Here is a 19,701-nt window from a genome sequence, read left to right as displayed (position 1 = left end):
CATATAAAAATATGAATTAGACGTTTTCACGTATTTGATATAATTCATAAAGATATCTGTCACTCTACTCTAAATGAGAGCCATACACAGCACTTAGATGAGATATAACATGGTGACTTGCATCTGTACAATGGTGTCTAACTGACAAGTCAACCATTGTGATTCCACACATCAAAACGCTGGCTATGACACATACTCCATCTTCAAACAAGAGAATAAATGTAAGAATTTTGACCACTGGTGTCAGGAGCTGAGAACCTTTCAAATATATCTCGAGATGACAAAATTTTGGAGTGGAGAGATTTTTTTGAGACATCTTAGGCTATAGCACTAGTACACATTAAAGGATCCAGGAGGCCTCCGTTTGAGAAAAATGGAAAACTCAAGATGTCATGTCGAATGACTAACTGTCTTCTACACTATATACCAAATATCATCAAAGAGGGAGATAAATGAAACCCTTTGCCAAACTAGAGAAAAGACTTCTATTTTTTGGAGGGGCTGATACTTAAAGTGGACAAAATACTGTTATGTATACACTGGGCCTCTAACTTTAACTTTCTTATTATCTGAACAGGAAATCTCAACTGTCCCCAAGTGTTACAGAAGCACACCTCAGTCCTCCTCACCTCTTCAGTTTAAATGTCCACTTCCCAGATCCCATGGCACCACCTTCGGGTTGTTAAAGCTAGAGTGACAGTCTATGTCTGGGGTGTGCCTGCCGTGAGATCTTCAATTGTAAGAGAAACAAGAAGCAGTCTTGTTTATATTCTAGGAAGAATCTCTTCCTCTCAGGGTAGTCTTCCCCAAACTGCTGCATCAGAATGGAGTGGGACTTGTTCAAGCTGTCAACTGCCTAGTAAGTTTAAGGGCATCTCTTAATTCAAATCTTGGGATATGGGAATAATGACAGTATTTCCTCAAATAACCCTTCAACTCCAAGGCACTTCTCAATCTGTCTTAATCCCCTCATAAAGGTATAAATACTGTCTTTCACCATACAGGTCTCTAAACTGCCCTCTGTGTCTCTTGGATCTGTTTCTATTCCCCTAGAGGAATGCTTTTAAAATGTTACACGTTCTTAAACTGTTTGTCAGTCAAATCAGATCCATTTTATTTTATTTTCCAGTAATTCTACGTTTTTAAAAAAACAATACCCTACCAAGACATTTATCCCATAATCCTCCAGGATCTAGAAACAATTCACAAATTCAGCTCTGCTTAGGAAATAGGGAAATGGGAATTTCACTCTTAGAAGCAAAACTCATTTCATCTCTGCCTCATTCATTCCCAGGTGTTCTGGCGATCGGTACTTTGCCTAGTCAAGATTCCTTCATGCCGTGATGGGACGACGGTCACATACACGACGGTCAGATACTGTATGCTGAGTTACGGTCAACAGAGGATCGAAGTTGAACCTCTGGGTTAACAGAGCCAGAAGAGTCTGACCACAGGTCCGTTCCTCCCTCTCCTAGGTAATGGGAGCAGTGTAGCTTAAGGAGACTAGAGTGTAATACTGAGTTGCTAACCTCGACTTTAGGTGACCTCTCCTTGCAATCCTTCTTCAAACATATTATGAAACACAATAGAAAATATTCTAAAAGGGAAAACAAAACAACAGGAGTGGGGGGGGTACCAGGACAGGAGTGAGAAAAAAAAAATAAGAGACAGTCATGGACTTTGTAGACTCTTGCCCAACAGACCCTGGCACAGAGTAAATACACTAGAGGAAGAATTGTAGCAAACAAACAATTGTTTCAGCTCCACAATTAGAGCATGCATGATCTAGAACTTTGTCAAGGTATATATATTACTGGGGGATAAAAAAAATCAGGGCCACAGGGTAGCACCTTCTCACTCCCTGCTTTCTTATAAAACATACCATTTCCAGTGCCTGTGTCTTTACCCCATTGGAATTCCTTTAATCATATATAGAGAGAATGATAATAATCATTATTATTAAAATGAGATTTCAACAGAGAATATGCAAGAGTCACTCTCAGAGAGCTTAGCATCCTTTTGTCACTCCCTCCTAAGTCCACACTGACTACCAATTTTGAAATAAATTTCAATTTAAAAAATGTACCAATAAAACTCAATTCGCTTGTCTGTCTCCTTTCCCTCTGGTTTCACAAATAGAAATTTAAAAAAATCAAAAATTAAAAAAAAATATTCAAAAAGACAGACAAAGCAGGTTAACCCTTTCATGTCTTTTCTTAACCCTGTTCCTGAAATCCCAGATGAGAAGGCACAGCCTCATGACCTCAAACTCCCCAGCTGCTCACAGCTCTACCTGACCTGTCTCTACCACCCTGCCGACGTCACACCTTCCAGTGCAGGAGGCTTTTAGAGAATACTCTCTGTCCTCAAGTTCACGTCTTCCCGTGTATCTATTCTGACTGTATCTGACTCGGAGGTCTCAGTGTGATAAAGAACACAGAGATGAGCAGGCGCAGTAAGTAAGACAAGTGGCATCCAGGTACCTCTGCAGTGAGGGAGAGCCCGGTGCCTCTACACACGCCTGCGTAAGAAAAAGCGTCTCTGCCGTGTTTGAACATTTTCTTTTCTAAAACACACATTCTTTCAGAGATGTGAAGGGCAGAAATAGAAACACGACCACACGTGAAACTTTCCCCGGGTGGCTGCCAGCAGCTCTTCTCCCAAGCGCTCCTCTTACCTACAGTACGAAGCGAGACTGGCAGGTAGCCCTAATTCGTTAGTAGCCAAATTATTTTTGTCCATAAAGTACGAGAAATCTCCACAGCACATGAATGAGACACGGTTTACTAGTTTACACATATTTTTATAACTCCAAGAAACCAAAACTCATTCACAAATGCTCCTAGTTCAGCTTCCACAAGGAGAAGGGCCACCAGACTACCAGAGAAGCATATTTGGAACCCCAGGTCTTCCTTCTCCCAGAGAACGTGAGAGGAGGGGGTAAAAATCTCTTAACTCTGATAAAGAACTTTTCATCCTTAACACAGGAAAAATAAACAGCTTTTCGTTCACCCACACTCCACATTTCATTTAAGTCAAAACATTTCCATGCAAGGCATTACAAAAAACGTCATTTAGTAATAAGCTGAGCGACTGCAGATTTAAATTCATAGTGACAGCGTAGTAGGGTCAGACAATGCGGCTCACAGTGACTAGCAGCCCCATAGTACTGGAGTCCTGGAGTCCCTGCCATGCCCCCTTCCCCAAGTTACAGAGGAAAGCAGCAAGAAGAGGCAGCCTGGAGAAACACATGCATTCACCCACTGACGAGCCAGAGCCAGAGACAGAGAAAAGAGTTGCAGCAACTCAGAATAACGAGACAATGACAAATGTATCAATATCACAGCAGAGCTGAATTATCCAAATGATACTTAGATCAAAGAGTGAAGGAGAGAGGTTTGGAGATGCGGGATTCAAGGAGTCAAGCTGCAGCCGGAACTCACTGCAGGCTCCACGACTGACCTGAACTGTCTATAAACACCCAGAGGCTCTTCTTTTTCCTTTTGCTTCTGTCATGTTTTACGAATATAAAGGTCCTTAAACTACCTTGTAATAGATTAATTACTTTCAAGCTGGTTGACAAAAGGGCACAATGACCGGAAAAATGATACAAAAGAAACAGAAATGATACATTTTAACAAGTTTATCAACAAACCTGGTTAGTGCTCCTGAGATTAAGGTTCAATGGTTCCAAATTGGCAGAATTCAAACTGGGTTCATATTTGGGCTTTTTGTTTTGTTTTGTTTGTTTTTTTTAAAACCACCTGTCCTAAAACGACATTGTTTATGCTAATTATCTTTGTTGACGCTGCAATTCTGTTTGTTTACTACAATTCTTTTAAAATGCCATATCCCTCTGAAATAGTTCTCACCAGAATCCTTCTAAATCTTGCCTCCGTCTTGTCCTTCCCGGCAGCCCAAGGTGCAGAATACAATACCACAAAGCAGGCGCAAGAGCTGGGAGCAAGTTGGAAGCTGCGACTCCTCAGGCTGGCAAAGGCTGGCAGTGTTGCTGAGGTTTCGCTGTCAGCCTCCAAGAGAAAAGGACACTGGTGTGGAGAAACGCACACCCCCCTATTGGACAAGCAGCACCATACACCAGCCACAGGATCTCCAGAGGAGATGGGGAACTCTCAGCTAGTAAGTCAAAAGAAAGGGAGATGGCACCAAAGAAAAGGCAAAGCAGCTTCCAGGCTGCAGGGCAGAACTCAGAATCAGACAGGAGGAAAGGACCCTTGCAAATTCCACATGAAGGAATAGAAGGCGTTCTCCAGATGCAAACCTAAACAGACTCTGAACATTTAGTCTTTAGTGGTTTTCTTTCTTCTCTCTCCTCTTGCTCTAGCAATACCTCTTGATCTGTTTCATCTACACGGCCTTTGAGTTTTACATGCCACATGGCCGAGGATGCCGCCACGAGGGGCTAAGCCATCGAGAACAGAATTAAGGGAGGCTTTGAAAGATCTCCATGAATTTCTTAACCGTAAACATGTTTCGATTAAGAGGCACGCCACTTACGCATTGGTACATCACTGAGCATCTTTTAAGATGACTGCCATCCCCCTGTCTCAGAGATGGAACATACTGAGTTAGCAGAGAAGAACTGGGAGCTTGGCCTACGTCCCTTTATGGCCCCTGGTATTGGTTAACCTTGCTAAGATGCAAATAAAGTAAACACGAAGTAAACAGCACCCACCAGTTACACCACTTAAAGTAGTCTATAACGGGGTTGTGTTCAGAACCCAGCACACACCTGTGTGACACAACATACACCTTAGGAGGTGGGAGGATGGAGATGGGAAGAGAAGACAATAAAAAGAAGACATCCCTTGGGGATGTTGCTCTGTGAGTGTGTCCTGAACAGAATGCATGTGACACAGCCCCCAACTCTAGGAAGGGTGAGATGCTCAAAACCAGACAGGTTTTTGCATCTGCCTCTGATCTACGATGCTCATGCAAATCTTGGTTACAAGCTTTCCAAGAACAGACAGCACACTTTCTTACAGCTTCTGGTATTTGAGGCACAGAAACTCGGATCAACCTGTAATCAACAGCCACACACCTTTCCATCTCTCCCACCTGCTGTCCCCTGACCTGGCCATCGTGCTACCCGGCAGTGAACCTTGCATTGTCCCTGATCATCAGCCAGACTCCCACCAAGTCTAAAGACAGAATGGGGTATGGGACAGGAGTGTGTTTTAAACACGACTTCGTGCGAGCTGCATTCCAGAGCAAGGTGCCAGCTCAGGTAGCTCGCAAATTATGGCACTGGCGATTACAATCTGCAATGATTGATGAGTGCGGGTTTTTTTTTTTTTCCTTCAGGAAGTAGTAGTAAGTAAACGCTAAGTAAAATGACTGAAGTAGGCATTGGAACACACTGCAAACAGATCATTAGGCTTAAGGGCTTACAATTACCATGAAGTGACAGAAAGGAGATAGGGACCTTTTTTAAAATTCCCACCCACCTAGACATTACCTGGTACTGTGAATGTACTTCTTCCTTGGGAGCATAATAAATTCTTTTTTTTTTAAGTCTCCAACTACACAGAATAAATGCCAACATTAAAAAAAATCTTATTGGGGGGTGGGAGATCAGCTAACTATAAAATATCAATATTGTGAGGGATATCCTTATACCCAGCTAGTAGTTTCTCATGGCAGTTCTGCAAAGTGGTTTTCACAAACCCAAAAGGGTGTTCCCTGCTTCTGAATAACATTGAGAGTTCTCTAATGAGATAAAGATGATTTCCTTCATAGGGCTGACCATAAAGACATCTGATAGGAATGGAAAGTGCCCAGTGGAGTTGACTTTTTTTTTCTTTTGCATCATGTCTAGACCCTCCAGCATTCCCTTCAACATTTGGAAATAGGCTGCTATCAGAACCCATTTTGAGAAAAGCATGCAACTTCATGAGCCTCTGAGCTTAACACACTTCCTTCTTCAGCCCTAACTTTTCTTTTCCTTCCTGGATATGAGCAGACTTTCTAATATATATAGAGATAGATAGATAGATAGATAGATAGATAGATAGATAGATAGATAGATAGATTTTTAAAAGACTTTTATTTCCTTAAGTGAAATTTTACAGTTCCGTAACTGAAGACGGTTACAAGTAGCTTAGTCATGAAATGATCATATTAGAAATAAGACGAACACAAATTAAAGAGGTTGACAGCTGTGTCAGTGACAGTATCAGAGATGATTATTTCTCCTTCAGCAGCAGGAGAGTCACACCACAATATAAAGCAAATATTTTACATATTTAAATATTAGGACACAGCTGACATTCTTGAATTAAAAACCAACAGCAACAACAACAAAACCCTGAAGTCACAATATTTCATTCTTTAACTCTGAGTTAAATGGAAGGACTGTGACCGCCTCAAAGACCTCTCAGGAGAGCTAGCAATGCTACTCCCAATACTTAGAACATGCTGCCATTTGAGGTTCATGTAAATTTTGAGACACGGAGGTTTGTTTTATTGATCATCCTCTGGGACACGCACTGCCTGGCCATCCCCACCTGAGAAGCATCCTTCAGTAGGCAGTCAGCCCTGCAGGAAACTGCAGAGCAGCACAAGTGGGAGGTACAATCCTTCTAGTTCTGAAATCCACTGCCATTTATCTCTTGACCATCCTCATAGACAATGAAACTGTTGCCTACTTAGCTATTTAACAACTGTGGACTAGCAGTCCGGACTGTTGAGCCTGCCCCTTCCTGTGGCTGGGAACACTGACGCTCGTCATCCTGAATCTAAAGCGTCAAGCTGGCCTGGAAGTTTTGAATATTTCTTGAAAGTTTCAAATAGCGTACCATAAAAGAATAATAATAAATAAGTAAGAGAGGACATGTAAGACATTAGCAGTATGAATCACCTAAGGCTGCAGTGATGCCTGAGCAACTTCTGTCCACTACACCTAATTTCCCATTCATAAAGACATTAGGAATTCTTTTCAAAGTCTAAATCAGTTTGAATGAAGAACTCTTTGATATCAGGTGAGCCAAATAGGATATAATTTAAGTCAATAGAAATGACCTACTTATTCAACAAAAGTTGCAAATAACTGAGAAGGAAAAATAAAAAAAGCAACCCGCATCCTGATTATTTATATATGTTAGCATCATTATCTAGTCTCTCTTTAGAGAGCTTCACTAGTCGACACTGCATCTATCTGCATGATATATCTGTTTAAGTGACAATAGACAAATGGGGAGAGGCAGTGGAAACAAACTGTCATGATATGCTGGGGTTTTAGGAGGTATTGCCAATTTCAACCTCACGGTAAATTATTTAAAATATTATAATGTCTGACGTTTTTCAAAATTATTTTAACTGCTAATTTTCCACGCAGAATGCACATCTGAACAAGCTAGTTGATTGTCAGTGGCTTATTTAATTATCCAGCTAAAAATGTATGCCCTGGATCATACCAAAAGAACATTAAAAACCTTACCAGGAGCAGAAACAAAACAATGTTAACAGATTTGAGCATTAGGGAATTAAAGGAAAAAGTTTGGCTTAAAAAAAGATAATTGAAAAATACAAATAAAGTTCCCAGCAGGCAGCTTGCCTATATGGAGGAGTAGGTGGTGCCTGTTAATATGTAACCGCCTCTTTATAAGAACAATCTGCTAACAGGTTACAAATCAGACAGAGTTTTATTTGCAAATAATAATAATAAATAATAATAATAACATAATTAGAATTAAGAAAAATTATCATTGATGTATTCATCTGCACATGTTGGGAAACTTACTCTGATCAATTAACAAATTGCTACATTAGGCAATAATATGTTTCAATGTGAACAACTTCCTTATCCACAGAGAAACAAGACTGTGTTTGCAAAGGAAAACTAACTAGTTAGAAGAGTTAATATGCAATACTTTGGAAAAATTAATTCAAAACTGTTCCGATAGATCCACCTTCTTAATTAAGAGGCAAGGGAGACGGAGAGAGGCGGTGTCACCACACACACATTACACATTTTACTTTCTCCCCTGGTCAGACAGTGGCTTCTCTAAAAATGTGACCATATCTAAGGCTTGTTTTCCTCTCCACACTTTTTCTCTCCCGTGGCTTCAGTTCTAAAATGTTTTAATCTTTGTCCTTTCTTTTTTCGTCTTTTCATATCAAATTCAGGCATTTGAGTGATGAACAGCTTGACTTAGCATATTTTTAACCAGCTGGTCTAGCACCTAGCTTGCATTGCATAGTCAGATACAACAAATGTTTATACAGAAGGTATAGCTTGCATGAAAATGAAAAAACCCTGGGTATCTTGCATCCTGGCTTTTTTTAGCTTTTTTTTTTTAATTCACCATACAGAATACGAAGTTTGAATTCTTTTTAATGGCAAACAAAAATCTATTTATAGTTCAAAAAAATTTGAACTTACACGAGGATAAGAACTCAAAGTTAAAAATTGTAATGTATAATTACAGGGACATGAGGAGGGCTAAAATTCTTTAAAAGCCCCCATGCTACTTGCAGCAACATCAAATGGAAGGGAACTGCACATACGTAAATAGGAACAACTAATTAAAGATACACTGACTCCCTCCCAGGGCTCAGAGGAAAGTGTAGATTATCAAAATTCAGCTAAGACAGTGAGCACAAAAGTAGCCACTAAACTTAAAAAGGGGGGTGCCTTGTTTGTTCCCTTCTTCCCCTCTTCAGACACCTCCAGAACCATCTACTAATATTTAACTGTGATGTTAAATTTTCTTTTGGGGTGGAGGGAGGGAAGCAACAGCCCGGCTCTCCCATATCAACAAAAGGTCCTGCTTTTCGGAGCAGTTTCCAAAGTTTAACAGAAGGATCAAACAGGAATTTAACAGCCTCCGCTTTAACCACCGCTGAAGCCTTGTGTCACTTCAGAAATTATAGGAGAAAGAGATCCTGAATACGCTAGCAGTCTACAAAAGGTGTGCGGGGGATCAATGAAGGCAGAAAGTGGGAACCTCACAGAGGAAGGAAGCAGCAGCAAAGGGGGGGGGGGGGATGAGGAGAGAGAGATGCTTAATGTTCATTTAATTTCCTGCCTGTGATCCGACGCAACCTAAAAACATTAGCAGTAAGCTCGGAGGAGACTTTGCAAATCAGTTCAATTTGGTCCGGGCAACCACAACAGAAATCAGCTCCCAAGGCTGCAGAGACCCAAGAGCTCAAAGCTGCGTTAACAACGCACACAATCTGGGGGAGGCATCTTCCACTGGATTCACAGACTACTGTGAAATGGAAGAGTTTGCACTTCAGTATATTAGGGGGGAAAAAAAAACAAACAGTACTCACCTTTCAAACTCCTGAGGTAAATCAGGGTCAGTAAGCATGCTGGAAAAGCACAATTTCCCTTTGTCACGGCGGCCACCTATGATCGGCTCCAACTGAACCTGTCAAGTCAGTCCAAACCTTCTAAACCAATGGATTCTCTTTCTGTCTCTTCTCACTCTCTCTCCCCCTCTCCCTTTCTCCCTCCCCCTCTCCCCCTCCCCCTTCCCCCCCTCTCTCTCTCTCTCCTAGGACTCCTTGACCATTCTCTTAAAGGGGTAGTACACTTCCAGCAGCGGTCTGGCGACTCCCCCTCTGCACAGCCGCACACTCCGACTGCTAGGCATTAGACAACCTCCGGGCGCCCGTCCTTTCCTCTTAATTCTCTCTCCTGGACATCACTGAATGATAGAAGTCAACTAGTCTCCCATGCTCTCTCTCTCTCTCTCTCCTCTAAATAATAAAAGTCAACACACACACACACACACACACACACACATGCAAGCACACCACCACCACCAGTATCATTGTGCAAAATACATTTGGGGCTGATTAAAAAATAACTTTGTGATAACGGAGCCCCAATCAAACTGTGAGTATTAACTAATTAAGCAAAATGATTACACATTAGTCACAGCATTTTTACACAAAGAATTGTTATTCCTTACTCCCCCCCCCCCTCTCTCCAAGCGCACACGGAAACACACAAGCATGGGTGTGCTCGCGCACGCACGCACGCACGCACACACACACACAGACACACTCACTCACTCACACACAACAATCAGGCATTGTTCTAAGGGAAGAAAAGCAACTTTGACAGATTGAAATATAGCAGAGGCCCCTTCAAGGAAACCTGTAAACAGGCTGTCACTCACTCTGTCGGGCTCAGTGCTAGCTCGCTTTCCACAAAGTGCTCTGAATGTCCTGGCAACCCAGGCAAAGTTTCTGTAGCTTCAAACTCCAGAAACCAGGCGTGGAGGAGAGCAGGTATCTGCATGCCAGACACAGCATGCAGGAGCGCAGGAAAATCTCAAACCCCAACCAGAAGATGGCCTGACCAGTCCAGTGTCCTGCTCCCGATGGCTGGGGAGCTCAGGCTGGTCAGTGCCGGTGTGCCCCCCAGCCCTGGGTCTCTTTAATTTCCTCCGTCCAGGCAGGCACAGATAAGCTGGGCAAACTCTGGCTCTCCAAATCCTAAACTGGCTGGCAAGGCACAGTCTCCAAAGCAGTTCAATTATCTAGATAAAAATCTGGCAGGCGAGGAAGGTAATCAGGTAATGTACCTTTGACATGGAATGACAGAGGCACCTACACAGGCACAAGGGGATGGTGGCTGTCCCCATGCACGGCAGCATCTGGCAACGGAGTAAGCACACACTCACCAACACAAGATAGTACGCTTTCTACACACACAGTCAGTCACACACACACATGCTCTCCACTCCTACTGGGAGGGTTCATTGTGCACAAAAGGCTACATTACAGAGCCCGCCCCAATAAGGGAGAGAGAGGGAAAAAAAGCCTTCCATTGTTGAGAGGGCAGGTCAGTTGATTAGATTTTCTGTGGAGAATTCCACGAGGAAATTCCCTTCAAAGCCGAAGTGATTAACTGGGGGCTACTCTGGAAATGGGAGAGACAATGGCTCAATAGTCCGCACACCCAATGTCCAGGCTGGCACTGAACTCACTTAAAAAAAAAATAAAAATAAAAGCCAGACTCTCTGTGCTTTTCCACAGGCTCCCCCCACCCCACTAACCCCCCTCCACTCCTTCCACCTTCCCCTCCCAGTCTCTTTTATTTCGCAGCTGGATAACATTAAGGGCCTTTAAAACCACAAGGGTTGACCCCACAGCAGTTTGATTAGGTCCCACTTTTTTTTTATCCTGGCGACAGGCAGACAGTAAGTTTACTTTTTCAGACATACACAATGACACACCATACACATATTCTGAGTGAAAAATCTCTGGTTGCTTTGCTCCCTCTGGAGTATTTACTCTTTATTCAGAGCTAAGAAATTTGGGGACAAAGTTGAAAATAACTTAATCATCAGACCCAGCATTCAGGAGAGATCTAGAAACATGCATACCCGCTCACATACACACACACACACACACACACACACACACTCAAGACGGAGTAGGCTTTGAGCATGTCACTATGGAGTTAAGACACTAACAAAACACTGAGTTAAGACCCACCCTGAAAGCTGTTAACAGGGATGTGTCAAAATGACTGGGTTCTCATTTCAGCAGTTGGGGAAGGGGAAGGATATTACTCATTATTTTTTTATGCCATTAGCCTCAAGTTATTTTTTATTACAACACCAACCTACTTCTACATATAAAAATGAGAGAGTCTTGGCATTTATCATAAATATCTATTTTTAATCCTTAAGAGACCCATCTCCTAATGCACTCTGATGGATAATATATATATATATAAAATAAAATTTTCTTTTCCTATTAATGATGGCCATAGGAACTCTACGGTTATATATGTTTTAAAATATTTCTTTTTCTTTCTTTCTTTTTTTTTTCGCTAACTAGTGAATACTGTTTTGTCTTGGATCGAGAGGGAAAACTGAAGCAAGATAAAGGGTATGGTAAAGGGGATCATGGGAACAGGGACAGAAGAGGAGACATGGTGGCAGCATAAAGCCAGGACTGAAGATAACAGCCATAAGGCGAGATGCTGTGATCCTGTGGTCCCAGCTGCTGTCTTGCTACAGCATCTACCACTGGCTGTTCTTTGATGCTCTAATCCTGAAGGTCGCAGCACAGGTAAGAAAGTGTTTTGATAACCAACTCTACTGTAACAAAAATGATCTTCTTTACCTTCTGTCGGTTGACACAGCCATGCTATGTATGCATACTTCAGAAGCATACAGATGTCAAATAAATACGAATAACATATGAGAAATTGCAAATTGGTTTGAATGTCTCTTTTGGATCTGAAACAAATTATTGAGTTTGGGGAGATCTCTCAGTGGGCAAGACTCTTGCTGTGAAAATGAGAAGAGCTGAGTTCAAACTCGCATGCGGAAGCCAGGAGTGGCCATGAGTTTGGGACTCACACAACACACACACACACACTTACTTTAAAATTATATATATTTATTTTTTCACAGTCATTTTGAGAGTTGGATTGAGACAGATTAAAAATCGAGAAAGAAAATGTGTCCCCTTGAAAAATGGCCAGCCCATCCTGACGGTGAGAATGAAGAGTTGGAAGACCGTCGGGAGCTCTGCTTGGGGAGGTTAGCACACATATGTTGCACAGCATAGGCGAGGCCTCTGTCTACACCACGAGCTCTGCCAGTGTTTACACGTGGGCACAGGGAGTAAAACCAGCTGCTGAGGAGTCCATTCCCCAGGTCACTTGTGTCCTCAGAAAGAGGAAGAAAGCCCCGAAAACATATAGCTGAACAGAGGCCCACTGATGGTGCCACTGTTGTGTGGGACCCTAAATGCTTTCAGGAAATTTCTACTCAAATTTAATTTATAAACTCTTGTCTCTCTAATAAAACTGTACTTAATATTTGAATAGTGTGTATATACTTGGTTTTTTTTCTTCTTCAAGAGAGGTCTCATGGGTTACGATTGTGGAGCCCAGCCTGTTCTTGAACTCACAATTCTCCTGCTTCAGATCCTGCTTGTTGAAATTACAAACACGATCTGCCAGGAGCTCATAATGAGTACTTTCAAAAAAAAAAAAAAACCCACCCATATCCCAAATATTTAGTCAAAATCTTCTCTTTGAGTACATCTGGTAATATTGATAACCATGTTAACCTGGTGTTTAAAATTAAGTATATTAATTTAAGAACATTGTTATTTTGTACTAAATGTTAACAGGCCTAAGTGTTTTATGACTATCACATAACGCACGTTAGATAAACTTATAATATGTTGTCAGTTATTTGAACAAGTGAAGACATTCAACTAGCTATATAGCTGACACTATCCTATTAAAATTGACATCATGATTGATGGACAACTAATTAGAGAAAATTTCACAATTTAAATATGTTATAATCTTAAGAGAGCACTCACATCTTAGACAACGATAGAGGCAGAAAACACCTGCCAATTCTCACAAATGTCTTGATTTAAAGGATGTTTACTCGGGCAGGCAACAGGCCTTAGCTATTGCTGTCAAACCTGACAAGAGGTCAATCCTTGGGACTCACGTGATGATGGGAAGAGAGACCCAATTCCCACTAGTTGTTGTCTGACCTCTGCTGTGACATGCTGTCACACACACACACACACACACCAGACATGGTACACAAAATCAACAAGTGAAAGTGTAATTAGCTTTGAGATAGTTATCTATTACAACTATTAAAGGAGTTGACCAATCTCATTCTTGTATCACGATGACAACACATTCTTCTCTTAATGTTGTCCTCTTTATGGATAATTTCTGAAGGTTTCTCTCCATCACGTCAATTTATTCCCCGATGCCCACCCGTATAATAGAATTTCTTTCTATCAAAATCATTTCATCCAGAAAAAAAAAATCTCAGTTAACAAAGTAAGACTAACTGAAGTTTACGCTGAATTTATACTGGATGAGTTTATGAAAAATCGTATGTTTTTCACTCAACACACACAATCCTTTCTCCTTGTGCCACAGGTAAGCTCTGTGTGGTGTCAGACAATGCGCACGCACAGGAACGAGTGCCAATCCCTCTGGTGGGAAAAGTCAGAACACTTCTGACTTTGAAGTGAAGAATTCACAGAACTCTCCAGAAGAGAAGCTACTCGTTTGTGGCCACACCTTTAATGGCTACCAGCATTCTACTTCAGAAATTTTCAGCCTGCTAAGAGATTCAGGGAACATACTATGCTGAAAGTTTACTTAGAAGCAGCAAAGGAGTTAATGGCAGCCCCATCCCAAACACCAGTGCTCTGGTTTCTCATCATTAGAGAATATCTACGCACTATGCTCTGTGTTTTATTATGTATATGCCACTCATTTTTAGAGAGGATCTTATTGCATAGTGTAGACTGACCTTCAACTGATATTAATCCTCCAGCCTCAGTGTCTGGATTACAGAAACACCACTGTACCTGGCTTTACACCACTTCTTTAGGGTAACTAATCGAGGCAGAACTGAGAACTAAACCTGATTCATAGGAAAACACTTAAAGAATTCCGCTTGTTCTTAAGTTAACTACACCTCTCTGTATTCTTTATTCCCCTTTGAACGTGTCCTGAGTGAGTGACATATAGATATTACTTGTTATATCTGAGGATGTTACCTATTAATTTCTGATGTGATTATCTCTAACACAGAGCCAGGAGAGAATGAAATATGGAAGCCTAGGTTCTAGAAGAGTCTCCTGTTCCTGCCTTGCTAAGAATGAGCTAGCTCTTTAACACTGAACAATTGGTCTCTACCATTTTCCCCATTCTCAAGTCCTTCTACAGTCTGTCTTTGATAAATAAATTTAAAATTTTATAAAATAAGACTTCTGTCTCTTCAATTGTATTCCAAGTATTTATGCTGATTGAAAGTCTGTAAGACTATCCATGCATGTAACAGGTTAGGCTGACCAGCTAAGGTGTGGCATAACTATACAATCATTTTTCTATATAATACACACACAAAAATCAAGTTTGATCACTAACATCAGAAATTTTATTTTTCAAATAAGCATAATTATATTTTTTATTGTATTATCTCATTTAAGAAGAGACTAAAAAGGTAGGGTTTTTTTTTTCAGTTTTTTTTCTTTTATTGAAAATAGATAGAGGCTGGAGAAATGGCATAGTGGTTAAGAGCACTGGCTGCTCTTCCAGAAGACCTGGGTTCAATTCCCAGCAACCACATGGTGGCTCACAGCTGTCTGTAACTCCAGTTCCAGGGGATCTGATGCCCTCATACAGAGAGACATATATAGAGAGAGATAGAGATAGAGAGAGATAGAGAGAGAGAGAGAGAGAGAGAGAGAGAGAGAGAGAGAGAGAGAGATGCAAAAATACCAATTCTTTTCTCAGACCATATATACAGATTAGTTTTCTCTCCCTCTACCCCTCCCAGCTCCTTCCACACCTTCCTCCTCTCCAGACTTGCTCCCTCTCTGTCTCTCATTGGAAAAGAATAGGCTTCTAAGAGATAATGAAACATGACAAAATCAAATATAATAAGATAAATCAAAAGCCATCATACTGAAGTTGGACATGATAAACTTATAGAAAGAAAAGATTCCCAAGAGCAGGGAGAAGAGTCAGAGACTCACTTGGTCATACAGTCAGGAGTCCCATTAACACACTAAGCTAACAGCCAGAACACACATGCAGAGGCCCTGGTGCTGACCCATGTAGGACCTCTGCTTCCTGCCTCAGTCTCTGTGAGCTCATGAGTGCCTTGGCCAGTTGACTTGGAGGAACGTGTTCTCTTGGGGTCCCTCATTCCCTCTAGCACTTGTATTATTCCTGCACCCCTTCATCTGGATCCCCTGAGCTCTAAGGGGAAGGGTTCAACGGAGACCTCCCAAGTGGAGTCCATCATTCCTGACAAAGAACAGAGAGTTAGGACATAGAAAGAACTCCGCCATAATCCAAAATTTGAAAGCCACAAAGGAAAAATTCAATGGGAAACAAAAAGAGTGCAGCGTTGAAAGTTCTGAAAGGAAAATGGTGCTTTTTTTAAAAAAAAAAAAATCTAGGTTTTTAACACGGATGCTATGGATCCACTTATGAAATACTGCCAAGTTGACTGCTACTTTATTTTTGTGTCATTTCCACAAAAATCAGTTACTGCCACAATTTAGGAAAACAGTCATATTGAATACAGGCTGAAAAAAAATTACATTTCCAAATGAATGCCCTAGTCCAATTATTCAACAGACAAATGCAGTCTCTTTAATTTACGTTGTACTTAAAACCCTCTCTGTGTATATTAAAATATTAAAATTTAAATGCACACCTTTACAAGCAGAGGGGAAAGGATCATTGTTATCTCTTCATTTTCCCCGAAGTTGAAGAACTATCTGGGAGTAAAATACTTATTATTTGTTTAAACAAAGGCCTCAGTGTTAATTGACTCTAAAACAAAACCCAATGGCTCTGCAATCAGAAATTCTCACTTGCAAACCCTGCGTGAAGACTACACAGAGACTAAAAGGCCCAATGTCTGTCCGATGTACCACAGTCCAAGGTCATATTAATTAAACAAAATCAAACAAAAATCACAATTTTTTTTTCCTAGTGTCAGAAACCAGCTTCCATTTTTGTCAATCCTCACAGCTGAGTCATTATGCTTGACATGAAGAATAAAATATTTTTCTTCTATTGAAGGTATGCCCTGAGTTTTGTTTGGGCATATCATATTGTAAGAAAAATCCAGGCTGAAGGCACCTAAGCCTCTTTAAGCAAAGCACTGGTAGAACATGAAGATCAAACAATAAACTTATAAAAATAAAATGACGACCTGTTAGGATATGGGGTTCATAAGCTGGTTTATAGCCATCGGGTTCTTAGTAAGGAGAAACCTACCACGTTTACAAAGATTCCCTTGTTTACTTTTTCTCCACAATTTTTAAAAGAAAGGACGGGAAAATAATTAACTGGTTTAGGATTACACAACCCGATAAGAGGAAAAGACGATTTCAATGCAAGTTACTTGACTATGAATGTAGAGCCAATGTGCTACCCAGGGAGTCCGGCTGTAACAAGAGGAAAAAAAAAAAAAAACAGGACCAAAGACCCATTGTGTGATGACAAACACTCCTGGGGAGGTTGGGTAAGAAATATGATTTCCATATAAGATGCCCAACATCCGAACCTGCAGCATTTAGATATAGTTCTTATGTGCTCAATAAAATATATATTACGAAGTCAGCCAAAAAGCCCCAGAAGCAGTATGAGAATTTCAAAACTAGAGAGAGACACACAGTCATATGCAGTGTGTACTCATATTAGTATTAATAATACACAGTGCCACACTCATATTAATATATATATAACACACCACTATTAGAAATGCGGGGTGACACTAAAATCAGTAACCCCCAAGACAGAATATCTGAACGTAACTTTATTTATATATAAGACTTATTTGGGGAGAGTTTTAAAAACAATATAGAAAGATGGAGGCTGGAGAGCTGCCTCCGTCAGTAAGAGAACCGGTTGCTTTTTAGAATGTCCAGGTTCAATTCTCAGAACCCACATCTGGCAGCTCAAAACTGCCTGTAACTCCAGTTCTAAGGACCCAGTGCCTTTTTCTAGCCTCTGAGGACCCCCTCACATGCCCATATGGGTGCTCAAATATAAATAAGATAAAAATAAACTTTCTGGAAAAATATGCAAAGACATAGCAAGTTCCTGGATAGATCGGTGGGTATTATGTCCCTTTCATAAAACTAAATCCTTTCTACGTTAAGTATCAGTTTAACAAATTCAAAACTAAGATGTAGACATGTATTTAAAGTACAAGGTTTCTGTAAATGCTTTCCTTACAACATAAAGAAGGATATTTAGAAAATGTCTGACGATAAGAACCATATTTCTGGTAACTAGAACCACATAGAACCATGACCTGATGAAATAGGAAACACAGAGGAAAGAGAGAAGTTCACACACACACACACACACACACACACACACACACTTTTTACATGCAAATCACACACTGCCACTTAACCAATGTAGTCTGGAACCCACGCTGAGCATGAGCAGGGATGGAGATTCCAAAAGGAAATAAGGCATAAATACCAGAATAAAGCCACAAATCACCAGCAAGGAACAAGAACAAAATCAAAAAGAATTTTAGGAATGAGACAGTCTTACTAATATTGGATCAAAATTCATTAGTCATAAATAAAAGATTAATAAATCAATCAAAAACCCAAAGTAGAGAGTGACATTGTGTGGCCTCCACATCAAAAGCTATGGGACACTTTCCACACCCAAGGAAGCAGCTAACTTCTGAGATGAGCAAGTTCTTTGAAATCAGTGAGAAAAAAAAATAGCAAAATCCCAATAACAAAGAAAGCAAAGAACAAATTTTCAAAGGAAAAAACAAGTATGATTAAACAGACTCAAATGTCTATTGTTGCAATGAAAATTCAGTTTCAAGTCCAGGGTGATGATATCTGTGTCTTTTGCCGGTTTGTCAAGGAATGAGGACCTTGGTGCACTTTAGATTACACAACCCTAAGTCATTACTTCTCTCCCGTGTAATATTTCTATACAAACAAAGTTTACTTCCCACTCCAGTGATTACACTTCATCTGGCATGTGCTTTGGTCAAAACAAGACAGAAGCTTTCTAAATGAATGCTTGATACAGCCCACCTAGTCTCGGCATTTCCTGGGTGGTCCAGTTCATCGGCCTGGGTCTTAGACCCAGAGGAGATCTGGAGATAAGTGAAACCCAATCCAGCACAATTGCAGCAATGTACAGTAACCCACAGATATTGACCCACAGACACCCCACACTTCCCATGTAACAGGAGTGGGGTTGTTTATGGACAGAAAAACTGGACAGATAGCATCTATTTGTGGGTTACAGGAGAAATGCTTATCAACAGCAATCTGGGAATATCCAATAAACATACAAGTCGGGATTTCATATCTGGTCATCTTAGTCAGGAAGATATTTGGCATGTGCAAGATGTTATACATCCAAAGTGGATTAACATGCAAAGGCCTGTGACAGTGAAGGGCTACTGCTAATTCAGTAGGCAGAGACTAGGACCCAAGGATAAAATGGAATACTACACAGGCCTGAGTCCACAGCTCATTTTAAAGTAGTTCAGTACTTATAAATTAAACATATATAACTAAACCACTGATAAGTATTTCTGAGTACTTCTCTATCAACAGTATACAATGTTTATTAAATTCCATTAATAATACATTGGGCAGATGTGCTTTTGGAGGGCTGTAATACATTTTTATTTAAAATGTCAGGAAAGCTGAAGCTTTCACTTATGATAATAATAGTATCTCAGCGTAACTCAGATTTGAGATGGCATTTATAAAATAAAAGTCCTGAACACATCATACATAACTCTTTACTCCCTGGTTTGTGTCCGAATCCGGCCTAGTCTCTGTTCCATCAGACTGGAGGCCTTGCTCACAGTCTGCAGTGTCTTTACCAATGATGTTATGTCTAACAGAAAGTCACTGCTGGGTCCATTGCCCAAGCCTCTCTCCCGATTGTTTAGGATAATTTCCACTGGTACCTTTACCACTAGGTTACAGCCTCCTCTAGACCCTCCTCTGCCTATGTGTGTACTCTCCTTCTATACCTGGACTCTGCAGTCTAAGTTTGCCTGTTCAGTGATGCATCCTGAAGGCAATTCTGGAGCCCCAGATACCTGGGCATCTCTACTTAAAGAAAATACAAAGACTTTAGGAGCCTAAACTTGGACAAGAAAACTGGCATGGGTCAGGACACTTGTTAAT

At 40.8% G+C, this 19,701-nt stretch overlaps 1 protein-coding gene across 4 annotated transcripts in view; it reads right to left on the bottom strand.

Annotated features, from left to right (window-relative positions):
• The window catches only part of Sox5 (SRY-box 5), a 370,611-nt gene extending 361,196 nt beyond the window's left edge, over positions 1-9,415 (bottom strand). For 3 of the 4 annotated variants that reach the window (XM_028757583.1, XM_028757585.1, XM_028757586.1), the window contains exon 1: positions 9,301-9,384. In XM_028757583.1, coding sequence (XP_028613416.1) covers positions 9,301-9,338 — 38 coding nt within the window. In that variant the 5' untranslated portion in view covers positions 9,339-9,384. Of the gene's footprint in view, positions 1-9,300 lie in introns of all 4 variants that reach the window. The other variant, XM_028757584.1, reaches the window with a different exon arrangement.
• Positions 9,416-19,701: the final 10,286 nt, after the last annotated feature.

This window comes from Grammomys surdaster, unplaced genomic scaffold (assembly GCF_004785775.1).
Source record: "Grammomys surdaster isolate TR1022 unplaced genomic scaffold, NIH_TR_1.0 126176, whole genome shotgun sequence".
NCBI lineage: Eukaryota > Metazoa > Chordata > Mammalia > Rodentia > Muridae > Grammomys > Grammomys surdaster.
The sequence above is the reverse complement of the archived record's forward strand: the minus strand, read 5'-3'. Positions and strand labels throughout refer to the sequence as shown.